The sequence below is a fragment of the Carcharodon carcharias genome, chromosome 6 (assembly GCF_017639515.1).
Source record: "Carcharodon carcharias isolate sCarCar2 chromosome 6, sCarCar2.pri, whole genome shotgun sequence".
Classification (NCBI taxonomy): Eukaryota; Metazoa; Chordata; class Chondrichthyes; order Lamniformes; family Lamnidae; genus Carcharodon; species Carcharodon carcharias.
The window spans coordinates 50,566,721-50,592,109 of record NC_054472.1 but is presented as its reverse complement, the minus strand read 5'-3'; the positions used below and the strand labels follow the sequence as shown (position 1 = coordinate 50,592,109).

At 41.6% G+C, this 25,389-nt stretch overlaps 1 protein-coding gene across 15 annotated transcripts in view; it reads right to left on the bottom strand.

The window, feature by feature from the left end:
- The window catches only part of clasp2 (cytoplasmic linker associated protein 2), a 557,389-nt gene that overhangs the window by 291,756 nt on the left and 240,244 nt on the right, over positions 1–25,389 (bottom strand). For all 15 annotated transcript variants that reach the window (XM_041189359.1, XM_041189360.1, XM_041189361.1 and 12 more), the window contains 2 exons: positions 7,954–8,046; positions 6,829–6,974 (listed from right to left, as the gene is read on the bottom strand). In XM_041189359.1, the coding sequence (XP_041045293.1) occupies positions 6,829–6,974; positions 7,954–8,046 (239 nt within the window). The remainder of the gene's footprint in view (positions 1–6,828; positions 6,975–7,953; positions 8,047–25,389) is intronic.

Genomic DNA, 25,389 nt, shown 5'->3' with positions numbered 1-25,389 from the left:
TTACTCTTACAAAGCACTCCCTCAATAAGACTCTCTACTTGGTCAGCTCCACAAGTGACACTCCCTATCTGATGTTTAACTATAAAAATCCGGTAATATTGCCCAAGGCAAACTGCTGTAGCATCAATAAAAGCATACCACATGACCTCCAACCCTCTTCCACTCTGCGGCGGAGATCCAAACTTCAAAATAAAAATGAATTTTGTAGCCCATGACTTTTCTGGATAGACTGGATGGCTGATTCAAACTGTATCCTCTCCCAGCCCAGAACTCCAGCTGCTCGATCTCACAGTTCCAGCTCAACAGCTTAGCTTCAGCTCCAGCCACAGTAGCTCAATCAGCTCCCTTCAGCTCTCCAGAGTAACTCTAAAATGCCTTTTATCCCCTTTCATCTCCGGTTCATTTGTTTTCACACTTCTTGGAAATTCAAATCCTTCCAAATGTAAGATCTTTCATGTATCCATCTTGTCTTTGCTTTCGGGTCAATAAAATATAACATCCCCACTTCTGTTTATCTACGGGGTTCCTGCAAGACGGAAACATATTTCTTCCCACCTTTGATATTCAAACAAACTCTCAACTTATCTAAAAATACAAATGCTAGATCTAACCTATTCACTTGCATCTCAAACCTAACACCTCTAGCTTATTCATGCTTTAAACCACCACCTAACCCCCCTCCCGCCACAGACACCCAGACAACCTGCCTCCTATTATCTCAACCCAGCTTAATTACATCCCACACCTGTACACATAGGCATACACCTTCTTCAGAGAATAACATTCCCCAAAAATTGTACGAAAAATAACCTCCATTTCTCACACTAGGTATGACTCCAACCAGTGGCAACATTTTCCCGATTCCCATTGACTCGAGTTTTGCTAGGGCTCCTTGATGCCACACTCTGTTAAATGCTGCCTTGATGTCAAGGGCAATTACTCTCACCATGGTCAACATCGGTACCAATGAGATAGGTAGAAAGAGGGATGTGGTCCTGCAGTCTAAATTTAGGGAGATGAATAGATGCACTGAGGAACTCACCAAGGCTCCTTAGATAGCACTTTCCAAACTCACAACTGCTACCATTTAGATGGACAAGGGTAGTAGACATTTGGGAACACCACCACCTGGAAGTTCTCCTCCAAGACACACACCACACTGTCTTGGAAATATATTGCCATTCCTTCATTGTTGCTAGATCAAAATCCTGGAATTCTCGCCCTAACACCACTGTGGATGTACCTACACCACATGGACTGCAGTAGTTCAAGAAGGCAGCTCACCATCACTTTCTCAAGGGCAATTAGGGATGGGCAATAAATGCTGATGTAGCCAGTGGCGCCCACATCCCATAAATGAACAAAAAAATTAGAAAATTGGCAAGCACGACTTCAAAAGCAGTGATCTCCAAATTACTCCCAGTGCCACAAGCAAGTGAGTACAGAAATAGGAGGATAGGACAGATGAACATGTGGCTGGGAAGATGGTGCAAGAGGGAGATCTTCAGATTCTGGGAACATTGGGACCGGCTCTTGCAGAGATAGGACCAGTAAAAGGCCGGACTGGTTGCACCTGAACAGAGCCGGGACAGAGTTCCTTGCAGGGTGTTTTGCTAGTGCTGTTGGGCAGTGTTTAAACTAACTTGCAGGGGTGCGGGAACCAGGAACTAATTTTAGAATGAATTAACAAAGAGCACAGAATACTGAGAGAGACAGATAGTATGAGAATAGGAAATAAGTCAATAGGTGGGGACAGAGTAATGGAGACAGTACTAGAGTTTAAATCAGGGTTATTGTGCATGCATATGAATGCACAGAGTGTGGTAAATAAGACTGGCGAGTTACAAGTGCAGGTTGCCATGTGGAAATATCATGTTGTGGCTGTAACAGAGGCCTGGCTCAAAGAAGAGAAGGATTGGGTGTTAAATATCCCTGGATACAAGGTGTTCAGGAGAGATATGAAAGGAAGAAAAGGGAGAGGGGTGGTGGTATTAATAAAGGAGAGCATTACAGTGCTAGAGAACAAGGATGCCACAGAGAGATAAAGGACAGAATCCATTAGGCTAGAACTCAGGAACAAAAATTACATTGCTCGTTGTAGTCTTTAGGCTGCCAACTTGTGGGAAGGATGGAGAGGAACAAATTTGCAAAATTACAGAAAAGTGCAAATAACTTAGAGTATTTATAATGGGAAACTTCAATTATCCAAATATAAACTGTGACAGTCATTGTGCAAAGGGTGAAGAGGGGCAGGAATTCTAGGAGTGCTTTCAGGAAAATTTTCTTCAGCAGTATGTTTCCAGTCCAATGAGAAAGGAAGCACTGCTAGATCTGGTTCTTGGAAATGAGGTGGGCCAAGTAGATCAAGTGCTTGTAGAAGAACTGTTTGGGACAGCGATCAGTGTTATCATATGTTTTAGGCTGACAATGGAAAAGGACAAAGAACAGTCCAGAGTAAGAAAAATTAACTGGGGGAAATCCAACTTCATTGGGGTAGGAACAGATCTGGGTTGAATAAATTGGAGTCAAAGGTAAGCAGGCAAAACAGAAGCTGATCAATAGGCTACCTTCAAAAGAACAGATGATTCAGGTACAGTCAAGGTATATTCTCTTGAAAGGGAAAGCAAGGGAAAACAAATCCAAAACTGGATGACAAAGGGGATAGAAATTAAGATAAAGACGAAAAAGTGTGCTTTTGACAGGTGTCAGATAGAAAATACAGTTGAAAACCATGATAAATACAAAAGGTTCAGAGGAGAGGTGAAGAAGTAAATAAGAGATGCAAAGAGGGAGTATGAAAAGAGACTGGCAGCTGGCATAAAAGAGAATCCCAAAGTCTTCCAAGAGCATATAAATTGGAAATGGACGAGGAGGGCCTATTCAGGGACAAAAGAGGGGATATACACATGGAGGTGGAGGGCATAGCTGAGGTACTAAATACATACTTTGCATCTGCCTTTACCAAAAAGGATGCTGCCTAGGCCATGGTAGAAGATGAGGTAATTCAGACACCAGACAGGTTTAAAATTGAAAGGAGGTGGTATTGGATAGGTTATTTGAACTTAAAGTTGATAAGGCACTGGGACTAGATGAGATGCATCCAAAGATACTAAAGGAAGTGAGAGTGGAAATTGCAGAGGCACTGACCATAATTTTTCAGTCTTCCTTAGACTCAGGGGTGGTGCCAGAGGACTGGAGAATTACAAACGTTACACCTTTATTCAACAAATGGTGCAAAGATAAGCCCAGCAACAACTGGCCAGTCAGATTTACTTCGGTGATGGGGATACTTCCACAGTCAATAATTCAGGACAAAATTAATTGTCACATGGACAAATGAGGGTTAATTAAGGAAAGCCAGCATGGATTTCTTAATGGAAAATTGTATTTGAATAACTTGGAGTTTTTTGAGAATGTAACAGAAAGAGTTGATGTGGGTAATGCTGTTGATGTGGTGTCCATGGACTTTCAAAAGGTGTTTGATACAGAGCCACACAACAGATTTGTGAGCAAAGTTATAGCTCATGGAATAAAAGGGGCAGTGGAGACATGGAGAAACATTTTCTCCCCCATTCTCCCCCATTGAGGGGGGAAGTGCGGGAGTGGGCGCACCTCTGATGGGTGACCCTGATCGGGGCGCGCTGCCATTTTAAGTGGGCAGGTCAATTAAGGCCCAGTGTGACTTCCGCCAGGAAACGCTATGTGCTCCCTGTGTGGGCAGGGGATTCCCTCAGCCGGGAGTGCGCTCTTTCGTGCGCTCCCTGAGGCTAAGTGCTGCCATAGGGGGATAAGCTCCGATTTAAAACTTTTAACAAACATGTTGAAAAATTTTCCCTGCTATGTCCCCTTATGCGACACTGTCACATGAGTTGGGACATATCCATAAGTTTTATTGAAACCTTTCTTAAAAATTTAAATACCCTCATGAAACCTTATCCCGCCCGTGGATGAGGTTTCATGCTTTTTCCGAAGCCCGCCAGAGCTCCTGGCCTGCCCGCCAACCTTAAGGTTGGATGGGCAGGTCCATTAACGGCCTTAATTAGTTTCTCAATGGCCTCAATAGGCTGTTGACAGGTCAGCGGGCACGCAGCTGACTTGGCTGTGCCCCCACCGACCTGAAAATGGAAATGATGCAGGGTGACGTCGGGAGTTCCACCCGATGTCATCGTGCGTTATTTTACGTGTCGGTGAGCAGGCCCCACACCCGCTCGCCAACCGGAAGATCCTGCCCATGGATACTAAATTAACTGAACAACAGGAAACATGGTAGTGGTTAATGGATGTTTTTCCTGTGCAAGGAAGTTTGTAGTGGAGTGCCCCAGGGGTCCTGCTTTTCCTGATATATATTAATGACCTAGACCTTCAAGTGTAGGGCACTATTTCAAAGTTTGCAGATGATACAAAACTTAGAAGTATTGTGAACTGTGAGGAGGATAGTGTAGGACTTCAAAGGCGCATAGGCAAGTTAATGGAATGAGCAGACAGGTGACAGATGAAATTCAATGCAGAGAAATGTGGGGTAATGCATTTTGGTAGGAAGAACATAGAGAGGAAATATAAAATCAATGGTACTACTATGAAGGGGCTGGAGGAGCAGAGGGACTGAACTGTATAGGTGCATAAATCATTGAAGGTGGCAGAACAGGTTGAGAGAGCAGTTAATAAAGCATACAGTGTCCTGGGCTTTATTAATAGAGGCACAGAGTACAAAAGCAAGGAGGTTATGCTGAATTTGTCTAAATTGCTAGTTTGGCCTCAGCTGGAGTATTGTGTCCAGTTCTGGATAGCACACTTTAGGAAGGATGTGAAGGCATTAGAAAGGGTTGAGAAAAGATTCACAAGAATGATTCCAGGGGCGAGGAACTTCAGTGTTGAAGATAGATTGGAGAAGTTTTTTTAGAGAAGTAATTGTCAAATCCTCTCTGGCCACAGGTGTGGTGCCAGAGGATGGAGGGCTGCTAATGTTGTCCCATTATTGTAAAAGTGGGGAAGGATAGACCAGGAAATGAAAGGCCAGTCAGTCTAACCTCGGTGGTGGGGAAGTTACTAGAAAGAATTCTGAGGGACAGAATATATATGCACCTGGAGACACACAGATTAATTGGGGACAGTCAGCATGGATTTGTTAAGGGAAGGTCGTGTTTGACTAAGGATGATCAAGTTTTTTGAGGTGGTAACCAGGAGTGTTGATGAGGGTAATGCATTTGATGTGGTCTACATGGACTTTAACGAGGCTTTCGTTAAGGTCCCTCATGGGAGAATGGTCAAGAAAGTAAGAGCCCATGGGATCCAAGGCAAAGTGGCACATTGGATCCAAAATTGGCTGAGAGGCAGGAAGCAGAGGGTGATGGTAGAGGGATGATTGTGTGTCTGGAAGTCTGGTTCCAGTGAGGTTCTGCAGGGCTCGGTGCTGGGGCCCTTGCTGTTTGTGGCGCACATAAATGATTTGGACTTAAATGTAGGGGGTATGATCAAGAAATTCGCAGATGACATGAAAATTGGTAGATTAGTAAATAGTGAAGAGGATATCAATGGACTGGTCAGCTGGGCAGAGCAGTGACAAATGGAATTTAACCCAGAAAAGTGTGAGGTAATGCACTTGGGGAGGGCAAACAAGGCAAGGGATTACACTATGAAGGATAGGACCCTGGAAAGTACTGAAGATCAGAGGGACTTTGGTGTACATATCCACAGATCCCTGAGGATAGCAGGGCAGGTCGGCGAGGTGGTTAAGAAGGCATATGGGAATCTTGCCTCTATTAGCTGAGGCACAGAATATAAGAGCAGGGAGGCTCTGCTGGAACTGTATAAAAAGCTGGTTAGGCCACACCTAGATCACTGTGTGCAGTTCTGGTCACCGCATTATAGGAAGGACGTGATAGCACTGGAGAGGGTGCAGAGGAAATTTATCAGGATGCTGCCTGGGCTGGAGGGTCTGAGCTATGAGGAAAGATTGGATAGGCTGGGGTTGTTTTCCTTGCAGCAGTGAAGGTTGAAAGGGGACCTGATAGAGGTGTATAAGATTATGAGAGGCATAGATAGGGTGAATAGGAAGGCACTTTTTCCATTAGTAGAGGGGTCAATAACCAGGAGCATAGATTTAAGGTAAGAGGTAGAAGGCTAAGAGGGGAGTTGAGGAGACATTTTTTCACCTAAAGGGTGGTGGAAGTCCGGAACTCACTGCCTGAAAGGGAGCTTCAGTCAGAAACTCTCAAAATATTTAAGGACAACTTAGATATTCACTTGCGTTCCATAGCCACCAGTGGTATGGGCCAAGCGCTGGAAAATGGAATGTGTTGTCAGATCTTTGGCAAGGACATGATGGGCTGAATGGCCTCCTTCTGTGCTGTGAAAGTCTATGAGTCTATAAGTTCGGACCATTTTCCTTTAAGAAAAGGAGGTTGAAGGAGATTTGATGGAAGTATTCAAAATCACGAGAGGCCTGGACAGAATAGAATGGGAGAAACTGTTCCTACTCATGAAAGGATCAAGAATAAGCAGGCACAGATTTAAAGTAATTAGTACAAGAAGAAAAGTGGTATAAGGAGAAACTTTTTTTATTAGCGAGTGTTTAGGGTTTGGAATGCACTACCTGAGACTGTGGTGGAGGTAGGTTCAACTGAAGCATTCAAAAGGGAATGATGCGATTATCTGAAGAGGAAGAATGTGCAGGGTTACGGGGAATAAGAGGGGAAATGGTACTAGGTGAGTTGCTCATTCGTAGAGCCAGTACAGGCACTATGGGACAAGTGGCCTCCTTCTGTACTATAACAATTCTGTGGTTCTGTGAAATTAAACAGGTCAAAATATACTTCCAACAATACTTACGCTACAGTAATGCAAGCTTCCCTGACAACCTGTGAGCGGAGATCTTTAGCCGACAATTTAAAAGCTCCTTCCAATAATCTTAAATGCTGGAAAAAACAGTCATATTCTGTAGCTCCAGCAATCAGTAGTGATCGAATCTTCTTCAGCTAGGAGAAAAAAAAGAAAAGTCTGCAAATATTTGTGCACTTAGTCTCCTGATGGTTCTGTGTGTTTAACAGTAACTAGCTGATCTGAATAGATCAGGAAGATAATAGACTTAATATTTGGTCTAGCTGAATCAACCAATTATAACTTGTAATGAGCTAAGGGGTGCTACAATTAGTCTTTGATTTGCTGCATAAGGATGCGGATTAAAAACTAATATGGGTTCCCATTTCTGATCAATATCCAGAAAACTTGATGTACATGCACGAGTATTTCCATTACGTGAGTCTATCACTACATGCAACTGTGGTGGCCACAACAACTAAACAGCCAGTCAATTGCCTTCAGATTTGTAAAAGAATAGTTCACCTTTGGCAATATAAGTAGGTAATTGGCACGTTAGCACTTATTGAACAATACTCCCAGCAAAAGCAGCAACACTTGAAGACAGAAACAAAATTAGTAGTAGAAAACCGGGTGAGGTAGGAACCTATACATTCATGGAGTTAAATTTTCAGCAGTTTCCAATAAAACCAAAACATTTTCCAAGTGAAGGAGAGGGGGACCGAAGGAAACACAAAAGGAAGCAAGAAGTTGAGGGCAGGGAGCATGAAACTTGAATCCATCATTGTGGGTTAGATTCAAAAGAGGCTAGAGGGGCAAAAGAACGAAGATGTCATTGTACCACTCAATTCTGACATCAATCCTCATTTTTAAAAATAGATATTATATCTTAGTGAACTCGAATTCACGGGCAAAATATGTTTGACGAATGACAAATTCTAAGCAATCTCAAGACCACTAAGAGGAATAGTACTGCAAAATAAAATCACACTGATTGCAGGAGATTGTGTTAAACTCAGCTTCTGGATATCATAATCGAGAAATTCATCTTGGCCTTTCAACACTGTGTGGAAGGAAAAATAATATTTCCGCAAGTCAGCACAAAAATCATCCTACACACAAATTGACACAACTTACAGCATTGGCACGCTGGTCCCAGTCATGCTTATCATCAGACAGTATTTCTCTTATTTTGTTCAACGTTTCTTCAAGTTCTCTATTGGAAAAAATCTGAAAGACAAGAGTTATAACTAAGGAGACCATTTCAGCAAGTACACCATCTTTACTGAGATATTTGTCTTACAAAAAGTCCATTATTTTACACCAGAACAATTGCTAACAATCACACAGCTTACCATGTCAAAACCACTTAAACTTTTTTAAGAGATCACTCAACATTCTGGCTCAGGGAAACCCACTTATATTTCTTTCACCCATTTTCCAAAGGTTTTTTGAATGGAGTCCTCCCCTCAAAGTTGGAAGCTATGAGAGTATTTGGTTAGAACTCAGATTGTTTGGCTCAGAGTGGTGTGGGAAGCAGTTCTGATGGGTCAGAGGCACAGTACTCAGGAAAGAAGGAGTTCTTCCTCTGGGATGGGCTCCACTAAGCAGAATGGTATCAGTGCCCTGGCGAATTGTATACCGAGGGCCTTGGACAGATTTTAAACTAATGGGGCTGGGGGAGGGTGGGTGGTGCCTAGGTGAAGGAAGATTCAGAGATCTGAAGAGAAAAGTCGAAACAGTAGAACAGGATAGCGATGAGGGTAGAGGGGCAAGTGCAGTGGGACAGGAATGGACATCAGTGAATAGGGTCCATGCAAAGAATAATGGCAAAAAATTAAGGCTTTTGACCTGAATGTGCCAAATATCCGCAATATTTGAAACAGAGAAAATAGGAGCAGGAGTAGGTCATTTGGTCCTTTGAGCCTGCTCTGCCATTCACTATGACCATGGCTGATCCTCTCAACACTATACTCCCGCACTCTCCCCGAACCCCTTGATGTCTTTAGAGTCCAGAAATTTACTTCCTTCTTAAGTATATTCAGGGACTTGGCCTCCACATATGGCAATCCTGCCATCCCAGAAATCAATCTGGTGAACCTCCGCTACACTCACTCTATGGCAATTATATCCTTTCATAGGTAAGCGGCCAATACTCCAGGTGTGGTCTCACCAAGGCCCTATACAACTATAGTATGACATCCTTGCTCCTATACTCAAGTCTTCTCACTATTAAGGCCAACATATTGTTTGCCTTCTTAACTGCTTGCTGCAGCTGTAGGCTTGCTTTCAGTGACTGGTGTACAATGACACCCAGATCCCCTTGTACATCAACATTTCCCAATCTATCACCATTTAAATAATACTCTGCTATTCTGTTTTTCCTACCAAAGTGGATAACTTCATAGTTATCCACGTTATACTGCATCTGTCATGTATTTGCCCACACACGCAACCTGTCTAAATCGTCTTGAAGCCTTTTGACATCCTCCTCATCACATATTCCCAAGCTTCGTGTCATCAATAAACTTGGAAAAATTACATTTGGTTCCCTCATCCAAATCATTGATATATATTGTGGATGAAACAGATGAAGTAATGACATATAGAGATAAATGGTTTAAATCCAATTGCCCTTTCAGAGATGTTGTTATAAGGGGACCGAGGTTGGGAAATAAATATTCCAAGAAACACAACATTACAAGAATACAAACAGAATGAAAACGGATGGGTAGCTCTGATAGTTAAAGGTGGTATAAGAACACTAGAGAGAAAGGATCTTGACTCAGAAGATAGAATCAGTGTGGGTGGAAATTAGATGTAGCACTGGTGAAAATAATTTATTAGGCCCACAAACAGAAGCTAAACAGTTGGACAAGGCAATAAACAAGAAACAAGCAATTATGGCAATGTAATAATTGTGGGTGAATTTAATCTTCATATAGATTAGACAAGTCTAATTGGCAAAGGTGGTCTGGAAGATGAGTTTGCAGAAAGCTTTCATGACAGTTCTTGGAGAAATGCATCATAGAACTGATTCAGACGAAAGTTATTTTAGATCCATTAAATGCAACAAGGCAGGGTTAATCTCATTGTAAAAGGTCACTGGGAAAAGTGATCATAATAGAATTGAATTCCATATAAAGTTTGAAAGCAACCTACCCCAATTACAAACAGGAATCTTAAAGACATTTAAGACACATCTAAGACAGAGATGAGGAGAATTTTTTTCTCTGGGGATCATGAGTATTTGGAATTCTTTCTTAAAAGGCAGTGGAAGCAGAGACTTTAAATATTTTTAAGACAAAGGTAGATAGATTCTTGATAAGGGGATGAAAGGTCATCAGGGGTAGGTGGAAATGTGGAGTTCAGGTTACAACCAGATCATCCATGATCTGAATGGATGGTGGAGCAGGCTCAAGGGACCAAGTGGCCAACTCCTGCTCCTAATTTGTATGTTCTTTTGGAAACTTAACCTCAAAGCCAATTACATAGGAATGGAGGGGAGCTTGAAGATTGTGCATTGAATATGCAGGGCTTGGCTATAATCACACTACATTTACCTTCCCCATCCACAACCTGCTGTATGTCAGCAACAAATCTGCTTCTCTCATGTTCCTTTTGGGCTGTAACTTAAAACCTGATGATCTCAATCCTGAACTTTATTTTTTTAATTTTTTAAAGAAAATTATGCTTTGCTTTCTGATAATTCTAAGTTGTGCATGATCAAGAATGAACATCAAGTTGCCTGTTAGTAAAAAAGGACAGCTGATCATTTATGATATACTACTTAACTACTTAACAATCTTCAAAGGCTACGGTTGGTGGGCTAAATAGATGAAAAGGTATGGCTGTAAATAAATAAATAAAGGAAGCACTTAAAAGAACAATTCAAAATGTTCAACAAAAGTATATTCCACTGTAAAACAAAAACTCAGCAAGAAAGATCCATCAGTGGCATACTAGGGAAGATAAGGATTTTAAATTTAAAAAACGAGGCTTATAACATTGCAAAGAAGTCTGAGGACCACGAGTGCTTTTAGAAATCAGCAATGGGCCATCAAAAACCAGTCAGGAATATAAAAACAGATTTTAAGTGCTTTTATAAGTATGTAAATAGGAGGAGAGTAGCTGAAGTAAACATTGGTCCCTTAAAGGCAGCGACTAGAGAAATTATCACGAAGAATAAGGAAAGACAGCGACATTGAACAAACATTCAGTTTCTTTCTTTACTGTAGAAGATCCAAGTTACATAGCAAAAATGGAGGGTAACCTTGGGGCTAATAAGATTGAGGAAATTAAGGCAATTAATATCAACAGAGTAGTAGTACTGGAGAAACGCAAGAGACTAAAGTTCAATGCATTCCCAGCACTTAATGGCCTACATCCTAGGGTTCTAAAATAGATAGATGCAGCAACAAAGAACATGCTGGTCATGATTTTCCAAAAGTCCTTAGTGAAAAGACAGGCAACTATGCTAGAGTGAGACAGAGACTGAGTGAGTAGCGAATTAGATTCACTTGGGAATTCGGTGCATGGGGAAAGAGGTATGGTATACATAAGAATTATTCTAAGACAATTAAATGAATAATTAAATTAACTAAACTAAACAACATAAGTAACAATGGCAGGACAGGTGTTATGTTGCACCTGTGTAACATGGGAACTTTCGGACACCAAGGTGACACAGGAAAAACACGTCTGCAGAAAGTCCAAGGCAGCAAGAGGAATTCCGCATGAGGATTATTGATCTGGAAGCTGAACTGCAGACGCCACGCAACATAAGGGAGGTGGAAAAATACCTTGACACTAGATTCCACAAGATGGCCACACCTCTTAGAATAGGGTTGACTGTTTTGGTCAGCAGTGAGCGACAGGAGAATGTGACCATGAATGAGACAGGTAATGGGACGGAACAGACAGTAGTGGTGGGACCTCAGACTTTGCAATTGTCAAACAGGTTTGAGATGCTCACAACCTGTGTGGACGAAAGTGAGGTCTGCAAGGTGGATGAGCAGGCTGGCCATGGTACAGGAAGCGATGTGGGGGGTGGGTGGGTGGGTGGGGGGGGGGTGGTGAGGAATGCACTGGTAGCACGAGATAGTATAGTGACGGGGATTTACGCTGTTCTCTGCAGCAAAGAGCAAGAGTCTGGAAGGCTGTGTTGCCCACCTAGTGCCAAGATCTGGGACATCTTCTCAGGGCTGGAGAGGAACTCACAATGGGAGGGGGATGATCCAGAGCTCATAGTCCATATATGTACCAATGACATAGGCAGGACAAGGAAAGAGGTTCTGCATCATCAGTATGAGAAGCTAGGCACCAAATTAAGAATCAGAACTTCAAAGGTAATAATCTCTGGATTATCAATGATCCCCTTAGAGGGGTGAGACTAGGGAATTAATAATGGGAAACAATGAAACGATGGAAGCATTGTGTCTGTGTCTGTCTTCACCGTGGAAGACACAAAAAACATCCAAAAATACAAGAAAATCAAAAGGTAAAAGGGAGAAGTTAAAACAACATGATCACTAGAAAAATGGTACAGAAACAGAATTACCTGGAAAAACTCAGCAGGTCTGGCAGCATCGGCGGAGAAGAAAAGAGTTGACGTTTCGAGTCCTCATGACCCTTCAACAGAACTTGAGTTCGAGTCCAAGAAAAAATTGAAATATAAGCTGGTTTAAGGTGTGTGTGTGGGGGGCGGAGAGATAGAGAGACAGAGAGGTGGGGGGGGGTGGATGTCAACGACAATAGTACAATAGGACACATAGGTGTTAAAGTTAAAGTTGGTGATATTATCTAAACGAATGTGCTAATTAAGAATGGATGGTAGGGCACTCAAGGTATAGCTCTAGTGGGTTTTTTTTTATAATGGAAATAGGTGGGAAAAGGGAAATCTTTATAATTTATTGGAAAAAAAAGGGAAGGGGGAAACAGAAAGGGGGTGGGGATGGGAGAGGGAGCTCACGACCTAAAGTTGTTGAATTCAATATTCAGTCCGGAAGGCTGTAAAGTCCCTAGTCGGAAGATGAGGTGTTGTTCCTCCAGTTTGCGATGGGCTTCACTGGAACAATGCAGCAAGCCAAGGACAGACATGTGGGCAAGAGAGCAGGGTGGAGTGTTAAAATGGCAAGCGACAAGGAGGTTTGGGTCATTCTTGCGGACAGACCGCAGGTGTTCTGCAAAGCGGTCGCCCAGTTTACGTTTGGTCTCTCCAATGTAGAGGAGACCACATTGGGAGCAACGAATGCAGTAGACTAAGTTGGGGGAAATGCAAGTGAAATGCTGCTTCACTTGAAAGGAGTGTTTGGGTCCTCGGACGGTGAGGAGAGAGGAAGTGAAGGGGCAGGTGTTGCATCTTTTGCGTGGGCATGGGGTGGTGCCATAGGAGGGGGTTGAGGAGTAGGGGGTGATGGAGGAGTGGACCAGGGTGTCCCGGAGGGAGCGATCCCTACGGAATGCCGATCAGGGGGGTGAAGGGAAGATGTGTTTGGTGGTACTGGGAAGACTATTAGAACTGTAGGCTGACAAGCTCCCTGGATACAATGGCCTGCGTACTAGATTCTTAGAAGAAGTGGCTGCAGAAACAGCAGATGCATTGGTTGAGATCTTCCAGAATTCCTTAGATTTTGGAAAAGTCCCCACAGATTAGAAAATCACAGATTTAACACCTCTATTCAAGAAGGGAATGAGACAGGAAGCAGGAGACTATAGGCCAGTTAGGCTAACATTTATCATAAGGGAAAATGCTAGAATCTATTATTAAGGAGGCAATAGCAGGACGTTTAGAAATCACAAGGCAATCAAGCAGAGTCAACATAGTTTTGTAAATGGGAAATAATGTTTGGCTAATTTAGTAGAGTACTTTGAAGAAATAATAAGCATAGTGGATAACGGGGAACATGTGGCTGTGGTGTACTTGAATTTCCAAAATGCACCTGATAACGTGCCACATCAAAGGTTACTTAACAAAATAAGAGCTCATTGTGTGGGAGGTAATATATTAGCATGAACAGAGGATTGGTTAGCTAACAGGAAGCAGACAGTAGGGATAAATGGGTCATTTTTGGTTGGCAAGCTGTAACTAGTGGAATGCCACAAGGATCAGTGGGACCTCAACTATTTACAATCTATAACTTGGATGAAGGGACTGAATGTGTGGTAGCTAAATTTGTTGATGACACCAAGATAGGTAGGAAACTAAGTTATCAAGAGAACGAAAAGAATGTACAAAAGAATTTAGATAGGTTAAGTGAGCGGGCAAAAATTTAGCAGATGGATATAATGTGGGAAAATATGAACTTGTCTACTTTGGCAGGAAGGATAAAAGACAGCATATTATTTAAGTGGGGAGAGACGGCATAACTCTACAATGCAGAGGGATCTGGGTGTCCTTGTTCATGAATCACAAAAAGTTGCAGGTACAGCAAGTGATTCGGAGAGCAAATGGAATGTTGGTCTTTAGTGCAAGGGGAATTGAGCATAAAAGTAAGCAAGCATTGCTGCAGCTATATAGAGCCTTAGTGAGACAGTATCTGGAGTACTGCGTACAGTTTTAGTCTCCTTATTTAAGAAAGGATTTAATTACATTTTTAAGAGAAAGTTCACTCAACTGATTCCTGAGAGGAAGGGGTCACCTTATGAGGAAAGGTCGAGCAGGTTGAGACCCATTGGAATTCATAAGAATGAGAGGTGATCTTATTGAAACATACAAGATCCTAAGAGGACTTGACAGAGTGCATTCCTTTGTGGAGGAATCTTGAACTAGGGAACAGAGTTTAAAAATTAGCAGTGTCCCATTGAAGACTGCAATGAAAAGAACAGTTTCTTTCAGAAGGTCATTAGTCTGTGGAATTCTCTTCCCCAGAGAGCAGTGGAGGCAGGGTCATTAAATATATTCAAAACTGAGTTAGATGGTTTTTTGAACGACAAGGACATCAAGGGTTATGGGAGGCAGACAGGAAAATGGAGTTGAAGCTATAATTAGAAAAGCCATTACCGATTGAATGGCGGGGCAGACTTGAGGTGCTGAGTGGCCTACTCCTGTTCCTAATTCTTGTGTTCTTGTAAAACATTCAATATTCAGGATATACCTTGAGAGATTGTTTCCACTGGTTGGGGAATCTGGAATACAGGGTCACAAACTCAGGTAAGGGGCCAAACATTTAGGACTGAGATGGAGAGAAATTTCTTCATTCAAAGGGTTGTAAGTCTTTGGAACTCTCTACCCAAGGAAGTTGTAGATGCTCCATCATTGAATACATTTAAGGCTGAGATAGACAGGTTTTTGGTCTCTTGGGGAATCAAGGGATGTGGGGAGCGGGCAGGAAAGTGAAGTTGAAACCGAAGATCAGCCATGATAATACTAAACGGTGGAGCAAAGTAACAGGTCATGTGGTCTACTCCTGCTCCCAATTTTTTTATTCTTATATGTTCTTAAGGTTGTCACCTGTATAATTTTATACAGATTTACATCATAATTACAACATGACAACTGTTTCAACCAGTTGTAGTGATGTTCAACTTCTACAAGAGCATTCTTCCTTTTTTGTCATCACACAGCACACCCTCAGAATATAGTTATTCCTTTTATTTTTCCAACCAAAATGCATCATTTTATATTTATGGAAATTGAATTCTATCTGGGATCTTTTTAACCCCTTCGCCATTTTTCCATTTCCTCTGGTCCTCATAATGATTTCCTCTATCTATTATATCATTTGGAGACCACTTCTTCTCACGTCCAACCAAACTACTGATTTACACAACCAACGGAAGCAGACCCAGGATAGAACTCCACAGGACACCCTTATCCATTTCCAACTACTCTGAGAAGCTACCTTTAACTCCTAGTCTGGTTCTAACATTTTTTAATCCAATTGCTGTATAGTACTCTTCTTAGTATATAACCTTTAATTTCTTCCAATAGTCTTCCCGAGTGGTACCTTGTCAAATGTCATCTGAAATTCATTCTATTTGGGGTTTACATGAGTATGCTGGATACCATTCTAAGGGATAGCCTCAGTATCTTAGGGTTATTTCTGAAAAGAATTCTGCACATGACATGGCATTGATGTCGGACACACCAGAGTACTCTTTCTGCAGCAGCTTAGATAATGAGCTAGCCAGCTGGATGGCCGAAAATGTTGTATTGTGACTTTGCACAGCTGAAAAGGGAACATTTCAAAGTATTGACTGAGGGATATAAGAACTATCAGCAAAAATTGTTGATTCATTTTGGTACTTGGGGTGCTAGATGAAACTAATTCAGCCTGATCACGATTCTTTGGGACTATGGCAAGAAGGCATTTGTTCACATTTTTACTCCTTGAGGACCAAGCTCCAATACATATTAAAATGGTGGTTTATAAGATATTTGTCAAACAAATTGCCATCACATTTCAAAACTCTGAGATGCAACAGAAAGACTTTCTAAAATAACATAATTCTGTGGATTTGGTCAACCAGTGGAAATAGTGGCAAAGAAAGAAGGATTTGCCCTCCACCAAGCCGTCACTGAACACTTGAAGATCATTGAAGATCAGTTTCATCTTTTTGCCAATGCCCCTCACATAGGATTTGAATTAATCTGTTAGGGCAAGTATATTTGGTACATAGCGCTGCAACTGGACATCTAGAACATAACAGGGGTTGCTGTGACTCATCAAATCTGCCTTATTTGTTATTGTAGAAATTAACACAATGAGGTAATTTTTTATATTATAAAACAACCATTGAACAATTGAGAGCATCAGGGTCACTTCAATAGGCTCGGGGAAAACAATCCACTTATAATCCAAGCTTGAACATTGCCCTAGTGACACAACGAAAGGAGAGGACTGCCCTTCTCATGGTCAACTAGGGATGGGCAATAAATGCTGACCCAGCCAGTGAAGCCCACATCCCATGAATGAATAAAAAAAAAACTCAAATTCAAATCTGCCCATAGATTTTGTGGAGAAAGGGTGCTTACTCTATTTTGAAATTAGCTAATTCTGGCAAAGGCATTTGAAATCAGGTTCAAGTAGATGGGAATATTCATTCATTAGAATTTCAGAATAAAGCCTTGTGGCATTTGTTTGACCAGGTCTTTACCATGGAATGAAATTCCAAACCAACTGTGAGGGAATGGATTGACTGACAGCTCTATGCTTAGTTAGTGACATATCTTTTCAGCAACCATCTCCCACCAACTCATCAGTTCCTTTAAGTTTTCCAAATTAAAGACACAATTTTAGAGATTGATTAGCCCAGGCTCAAAATTCTAAAACTTAACATTGTGTCTTCTGTTTCTGTTACATTTCAAGGTTTAGAAGTGAGAAACTCTGTCATCAAGTGAAATGCATTTTGACTTTACAATGCTGTACAATCTCTAATTTTATACCTTAGTCATACATCTAACAGAGTGACTACATTTCTGTCATCTCAGGATGAGGAGAAGGAGTCACTTCCATTGCAGAAGGCTGTATTACAAAGGATTTCTGCTCAACTGCTGGGAAATTCTCACATTGCAAGATATTGTACATACAGAGTCATACTCCAGCCCTTAGTTAGAATTTCCTTGCAGGCATTGTTTTTTGTGCTGCATCTGAAGGAAAATCTGAGTTAAGTCTAAAAATTTAACAACTGGTCTGTTAACAGCTATCCCACATTGATCCTTCCACTACATTGAAGGCTTTTATCCATAATATTAGCTGATGAGGAAACTCAAATTTGACTAAAGCTGCTGGAACACATTACCTCAAGGTCAGGTTTGTTAGCATGCTCTCATATCCTAGGGCTCAATGACGACCATGATTAGATTATAGGCAAGCACCTAGATGTTGAAGCAATAAACCTTCAATTTCCATTTAATAGGGTAACACAATGACCATGTTTTGATCAGGAGGATGGTGGTGGCAATCACTGAAACTTGATGATGACACTAAAGGAAGTTGCTCAAAAGTTGATGATAAAGTCAGCCAGCACTCACCTTCTCCATTTAAAATTAAGAGCTGAATTGCTCATCGTGATGCCTATGAGAACTTCATTGGTATTTGCTTTCTGCCACTGAACTGAATTCTGTGCGAGTCAGTTACCTAATCATTATTAGTGACTGCTTCCCTGGTAGACTGGTCAATGGAGGCAGGAGTTCTTCCCACTCATCTCCAGATAAACTTGAAAGCTAATATCCAAAGTAGGCAGAGTGATCCCTGGCTATACAAACAGTGGGAAGCTTACCATTTTTTTGTGCTATTTACTTGTGCTGGTAATATTCCAGCACTAACCTTTGCACATTTGGAGATCCCCAAGGGTCAGCACTGCTACACTACATCTAACATGTTTGTATTTAAATGTTATGCCACACTGGGAAAACAGTAATATCTGAGCTGTATCGATTTCTCACAAGCTTGCTTTTGACAATTCCAAACTGATAAGAACCAGACAACAATTTTTCCAAAACTAAAATTGACTATTTTTTTTTACATTTGTCTCCTTTACAACCCTCGACGTACACATTGGACCAAAAGATTCAGAATAAAAAAAAAACATTATTTGAATATTTACATGCAGGCTATGCAAAATGTACTTATCAACAGGCTTCCAGAAACAGACTTGTGACTATTTCCTGATAGTTTCTGTAATGGCATAACAGTGGCTGAACTACTTAAAATAGTCAACTCACAGTACAAGTATACCAGCTGTTAAACAAAAACAGAACCAAAACTAAATGAAGACACCAAATAGAAAGAACAACGTCTGTACAAAGATCTCCAGTGGCAATACTCCTGGAAAATCAGTTTTATGATGAAGCATTTATATCAAGAAATGCAAAATGTACTATTACACTAACAAGGGATGCATTGTGATGCAATACCCCACAACCGAGCACATAGATTGATTTGTGCCAACTTCTTCACTCAACTCTGCATCAATTGTACCAGCAACAATTTTGAGCCCCTCCCTCAATCCTTGAAAGTAAAGGAAGTCTCCAGCAAATTAACGTAACAACTGCACCTCTGGGTGGAATATCCTCTAACTATCAACAGTGCAATTCAGCTCTTAATTTTAAATGGAGAAGGTGAGTGCTGGCTGACTTTATCATCAACTTTTGAGCAACTTCCTTTAGTGTTCAACAGGTTGAAAGAAGATGTTAATGATGAAAAATGAAGTACTAATGAAAGAAATAGCTAACTGGAAAAATGTTTACCACAATCACTTAAAGTATGAGTCAGTGCTCTGCAATTTACATCAATTTCTGCTACACTATTATGGCTAATCTCCTTTGGCTTTCATCATGGATAAAAATTTGAAACAAAATTGTGTCCTATACAACTCCCAGATTAACTCCCTCTAATTTTTGTCCATCTTCATCCTCCTCATTCTCTCCCTCGACACCTCTAAATAGTGTCCAGTTTTGCATTTGACTATCTCGCTTATTGTAAATCGCTCCTTAATTTGATTGTGTTCTCCACTATACACCTCATATGCATTCTCTCGCTCTCTCCATCTGTATGTTTTTTTTTGATAATGTCTGGTACTCATCATATATCAAATAGGTTATTGCTTTCTGTATGTATCTTGTGTCCACATACTCACTGTTATGCCCATTCTCTCAAAAAGCTAATTGCCAACTGTCTCAAACTGCAATACTTGCATGTGCATGAGTGCACACATACACTCTCCCAGTAATATGCACTCATTACTCATGCTTGGCCACACATACTTATCTTTCTCACACATATTAATTAAAATAGATGAGTCCTGGAAAATCATTTTTCTGTCAAAATTTATCTTAAAGCTCTGAGTTCACATTTACCTTGCTTTGATATCTTTAGGAAAAATGGATTGTCATAATAACTTAGCCCTCCTGCCTGCAGATATAAGTAAACAATCTATTCTGGACATTCGCACAAAGAACTCAGTCAGATTGGGATTTATTAATGGAGTAATTGCTCAGTCCTTCCAGCTCTAACAATCTCTGTGTCCACCATATCAAGCCCCTTCAAATCTTGTATGTTTCAACGAGATAGCCTTTCATTCTTCTACACTCCAGTGAATATAGGCCCAATTTATTCAGCCTCTCATCACAGAAGGCACTTCATCTCAAAGACCAATTTAGTGAACTTTTGCTGGACCATCTTCAATGCAAGTATATCCTTTCTTAAATGTGAAGTTCAAAACTACACACAGTACTCCAGATTTGGTCTCACCAAAACCCTGTACAATTGTAGCAGCTTGTATTCCAATCCCCTTGTAATAAAGGCCAATATGCCATTTGCCTTCCTAATTGCTTGCTGTACTTGCATACTAACTTTCTGCGTTCCTTATACAAGCATACCCAAGTCTCTTTGAACATCAGCATTCAAAGGTTTCTCACCTTTTAAAAAGTATTCTGCTTTGTTATTCTTATGACCAGATTTCCCTACATTATAATTAATCTGCCATCTTGTTGCCACTCACGTAACCTATTTATATCTCTTCTCAGCCTTTCTGTGCCCTTCCTTCAGCTTACCTTTCCACCTAGCTTTGTACCATCAGCAAACTTATTCTGTCTGTTCATCTAAGTCATAGCTGAGACTCCAACACTAATCTGTGAGGCACTCCACCATTCACTGCCTACCAACTTGAAAATGCTCCGTTTACGCTCACTCTCTGCTTCCTGTCCATTAACCAAACCTCTATCCATGCTGATATATTACCCCCAACTCCATCTTGCCAATTAACCTTTTGTGTGGCACCTTTCCTTTTGGAAGTCCGGGTATGCAACATCTACTGGTTCCCCTTTATCTACCCAACTAGTTACATCCTCAAAGAACTCTAATAAACTGGTCAAACAGGATTTCCCTTTTGGAAAATCATGTTGACTAATTCTAATCATACTGTGCTTTTCTAAGTGCATTGATAAGACTTCCTTAATAACAAATTCCAGTATTTTCCTAATAACTGATGTCAGGCGAACTGGCTGTGGCTCCCCGTTTTCTCTCTCCCTACTTTCTTGAAAAGCATTGTAACATTTACCAATTTCCAATCTCATGGGATTGTTTCCGAATCCAAGAAATTTTGGAAAATCATAACCAGCACATCCACTATATCTGCAGCCATCTCTTTTAGAACTTGAGGGTGTAGGTCACAGCCCCAACTCCTTCTATCTTTCTATGTAACTGAAGTTCCACATTCCTGGAACTATTCGCATGAATCCTTTCTGCACCCTCTCTAACGCCTTCACATCTTTTCTACAGCATAATGCCCAGAACTGACCACAATACACCAGTTGAGGCCAAACAAGTGTGGAATACAGGCTAATAATAACTTCCTTGCTTTTGTACTCAATACGTCTTTTTATAAAAGTCCAACATCCCATATGCTTTATTATCTACTCTCTCAACTGTCCAGACACCGTCAATGATTTGTACCCCTTGGTCCCTCTGCTCCTGCACCCCTTTTAGAATCGCACCCTTTATTTTATGTTGTCTCTCCATGTTCTTCCTACCAAAATTAATCACTTACATTAAATTTCATCTGTCACTTGTCTGCCCATTTCATCAACCTCTGTTCTTTTGAAGTTTAACATTATCTGCCTCACACTTCAGAATATTTCCATGTTTCTTGAATCACTTTCTTGTGTATGCTGTTGTTTTCCCAATGCCTATGAATATCCACACAGACAGACAGACACACACACTCTTTAATTTGGTTCCCTTCCACTCATTTCTTTGTTGCTACTAGTCTATTTTTTGCTGTCTTTTTTTCCCCCCAATTTAGTCAGCAGATTGCCAATGAAGGGATTAATTTGATCAGAATTTCAGACTTTGTCTCAAGTTGCAAAGTGGTATACAGCAAAGGCTGCAGGCTGGGATCATGGAGGGAAAGTGATGCCGGAAATGAGAATGGTACAAGAGTCAGTTTTAATGATGCATGATAATTTAGCATCCCTTGAACCACTGCTCTTGCTGTTTCATTCAACACATGGATTGCTGCCACATGGATGCTCTTGACCTTTCCCTGCAGCAGCATGACTCATTCACTGAGTTGTGTTGGTCCACAGTTCCATTTCATCTTTCACCTTACCTGGCACTTTAACAAAAAACTTTATTATGACCATAGCCTGTGTTAATTGCCACGCAAACCATTCCAGAGGGAAACTTGGGTTACAGGCCATACCCTTCCAGGCAACATTCCCTTATAGATGTCTAAGATGAAACCCAATAATGTTACACAAGCCAAACTGCTGTAACTTCAATAATGGTGTACCACATGACCTTTACCCTCTTCCACCCCTCGGTGGAATCAATTTCAGAATAAAACTGCTTGCTACAGCCCAAGACTTTTCTGGCTTGACTTGATGGGTGATTCAAACTGCATCATCTCCCAACCCAGAGCTTCAGCAATCTCAACAGCTCAAACAGCTCCAGCTATCAGCAGCCACTTCCAGCTCAACAGTTATATCCAGCTATCCACTGTAACTCTAATATATCTTTTTTCCCCTTTCATCTCAGTTCCATTGTTTTCACACATCTTTGAAACTCAAACCCTTCCATCTTTCATGCTTCCATCTTGTCTTTGCTTTTGGGTCAATACAATATAAAATCCCACTGCTGTTTACCTGTGGAACTCCTGCAAAATGCTAACATTTTTCTTTGCACCTCTGACTCCTCCTTGATATTCAAACAAACTCTCAACCTATCTAAAAATGCAGATGTTAGATCTAAGCTATTTACTTGTACCTCAAACTTAACACCTCTATCCATTTTCATGTTTCAAACCCCCCAGACAACCCGACTCCTATCAAAGTCCTGCCCAGCTTAATTAAAGCACACACACACACTTCATCATAGAACAACACAATATTCCACAAAATATTTTTAAAAACATCCATTCTCACAACTTTCCTTCCTTTCAATAATGCCAACAACCTTATGGATCCCTCTTCCCCCTTTATTTTCCTTTTACCCCTAAACCCTCGCTCCTTCCAATTGCACCCTTTGCTGTGATTTCTTGATCCTCTCTGACCTTCCCCCTCCCTGATGCTGAATGATCAATCCTCAGGAAAGGCCTTAGCTTCATCCCCTCACATCCCACCTCAAGATATTTTGAGCTCAGTACAATGCTACGTTCTTATTCTGTCAATTTTGTGCCTGCACCCATTCTTTGGCCAGGAACCACCTCTCCCCACACCCTCAGTAGACCCTTTCTTCCATTTCTAGAATTCTCATTCTACCTGGGCCCCTCCCTCAGTACTCTTATTCTTTCTAGGTCTTTTTATTGAGAGCTGTCAGTGTAACATCGACCGTCTCAATGTTTCTGCTTCCCTCCTCACTCTTACCTACTTCCCTATGAATTTGCAACACAGAGGTATAATCCTGAAGTTTGTTATTAAATCTGCTGACAAGGGCAGTGCTGTTGCTGTCTGGCAAACTACTCCTTGCAGATTCTGAAAGCCAGTTCTGGCTCCTCCTCCTACCACCCCTTGGACAGTGATCCCACCACCAAATATCAACTCAGATTCTTGTACCGCACTGACCTCATTTCCTCTTGTTATCTTCCCCCATGCCCTTGAACTTACAAGTCCACCTCAAGCTTGCACAGTCCTCTTTCCTAAGACTCTCTAATAGGGCTGCTTTGGTAGATCTAGTCAGTTCTTCCTGTCTAGCGTTATAAACTGAGAAGACAGGTTAATAGAGTTAGTGTTAGACAGAGAGCAAGAGAAAAGCAATTTTTGAAGACATATCACATGATTCCCTCTCACCAACTGACCAGTTACACAAACATGGTCATAGCATGTTGTTTCCAGGTCCATGGCTTAAACCTGATTAGATTACGGCTAGAATAGTTCCTTTCTCAACCAGGTACCATTGTCCGAAGTGATTCCATCTAATAGCTTGCTCTACACCCAGTTGAATGCACAGGCACTGTCTGGATGTTGTGTGAATGGGTCAGAAAATTGGGTCATTCACATTCCTCTAAGACAATTATCTTTGATGGGTTCTTTTAGATGGCCTGGTTCCATTTTTTATGGCTTTGTAAGCTACAGTTGTGCAAATGTTCAGCCATCTTGCGAGTAGGTCTGACAACATCTGCGGAGAGGAAGACAGTTAACGTTTCGAGTCCATATGGCTCTTCATCAGAACTAAGGAAAAATAGAAATGAAATGAAATATAAGCTGTTTCAGGGGGGTGGGACAGGTTGAGGTGGATAGAGGGCCAGCGATGTGGTGGAGGCAAAGAAGAGATTGCCAAAGATGTCAAAGACAAAAGGACAAAGGGGTGTTGACGGTGGTGATATTAGCTAAAGCATGTGCTAATGGTGACATTAAGGGTAGAAAGCAGAACGAGCAAGTGACATGACCCTAGTGGGGGTGAGGTGGGGGGGAAGGGATTGAAATAGGCTAAAAGTTGAAGGTAAAACAATGGATGGAAATAAATTCAAAAATAATAGGAATAAGTGGGAAAAGAAAAATATGTTAAAAAATATATTTAAAAAATTAGAAATTATTGGAAGAAGGGGGATCGGAAAGGGAGTGGGGATGGAGGAGAGCGTTCATGATCTGAAGTTCTTGAACTCGATGTTAAGTCCGGAAGCGGTAAGATGCCGAATCGAAAGATGAGGTGCTGTTCCTCCAGTTTGCGTTGAGCTTCACGGGAACATTGCAGCAGGCCAAGGATGGACATGTGGGCATGAAAGCAGGGTGGTGTGTTTAAATGGCAAGTGACAGGAAGGTCTGGGTCATACTTGCAGACAGACCGAAGGTGTTCCTCAAAGTGGTCACCCAGTCTGCATTTGGTCTCTCCAGTGTCAAGGATACTGCATTGGGGGCAGCGAATGCAGTAGACTAAATTGAGGGAAGTGCAAGTGAAATGCTGCTTCACTTGAAAGGAGTGTTTGGGCCCTTGGAGAATGAGGAGGGGGAAGTAAAAGGGCAGGTGTTGCACCTCCTGTGGTTGCATGGGAAGGTGCTGTGGGAGTGGGTTGTGGTGTAAGGGGTGATGGAGGAGTGGACCAAGGTGTCAGGGAGGGAATGATCCCTACGGAATGCTGATGGGGGGTGAAGGGAAGATGTGTTTGGTGGTGGCATCATGCTGGAGTTGGCGGTAATGGCGGAGGATGATCCTTTGAACGTGGAGGCTGGTGGGGTGATAAGTGAGGACAAGGGGGATCCTATCATGGTTCTGGGAGGGAGAGGAAGGTGTGAGGGCGGATGCATGGGAGATGGGCCGGACACGGTTGAGGGACCTGTCAACCACCGTGAATGGAAAACCTCGGTTAAGGAAGAAGGAAGACATGGCAGAGGAACTGTTTTGGAAAGTGGCATCACCAAACAGATGCAATGGAGGCGAAAGAACTGAGAGAATGGGATGGAGTCCTTACAGGAAGCAGGGTGTGAGGAGCTGTAGTCGAGGTAGTTGTGGGAGTCGGTAGGCTTGCATTGAATATTGGTGGACAGTCTATCATCAGAAATTGAGACAGAGAGGTCAAGGAAAGAAAGGGAAGTGTCAGTGATGAACCATGTGAAAATGATAGAGGGGTGGAAACTGGAAGCTAAATGAATAAATTTTTCCAGGTCCAGACGAGAGCATGAAGCAGCACCAA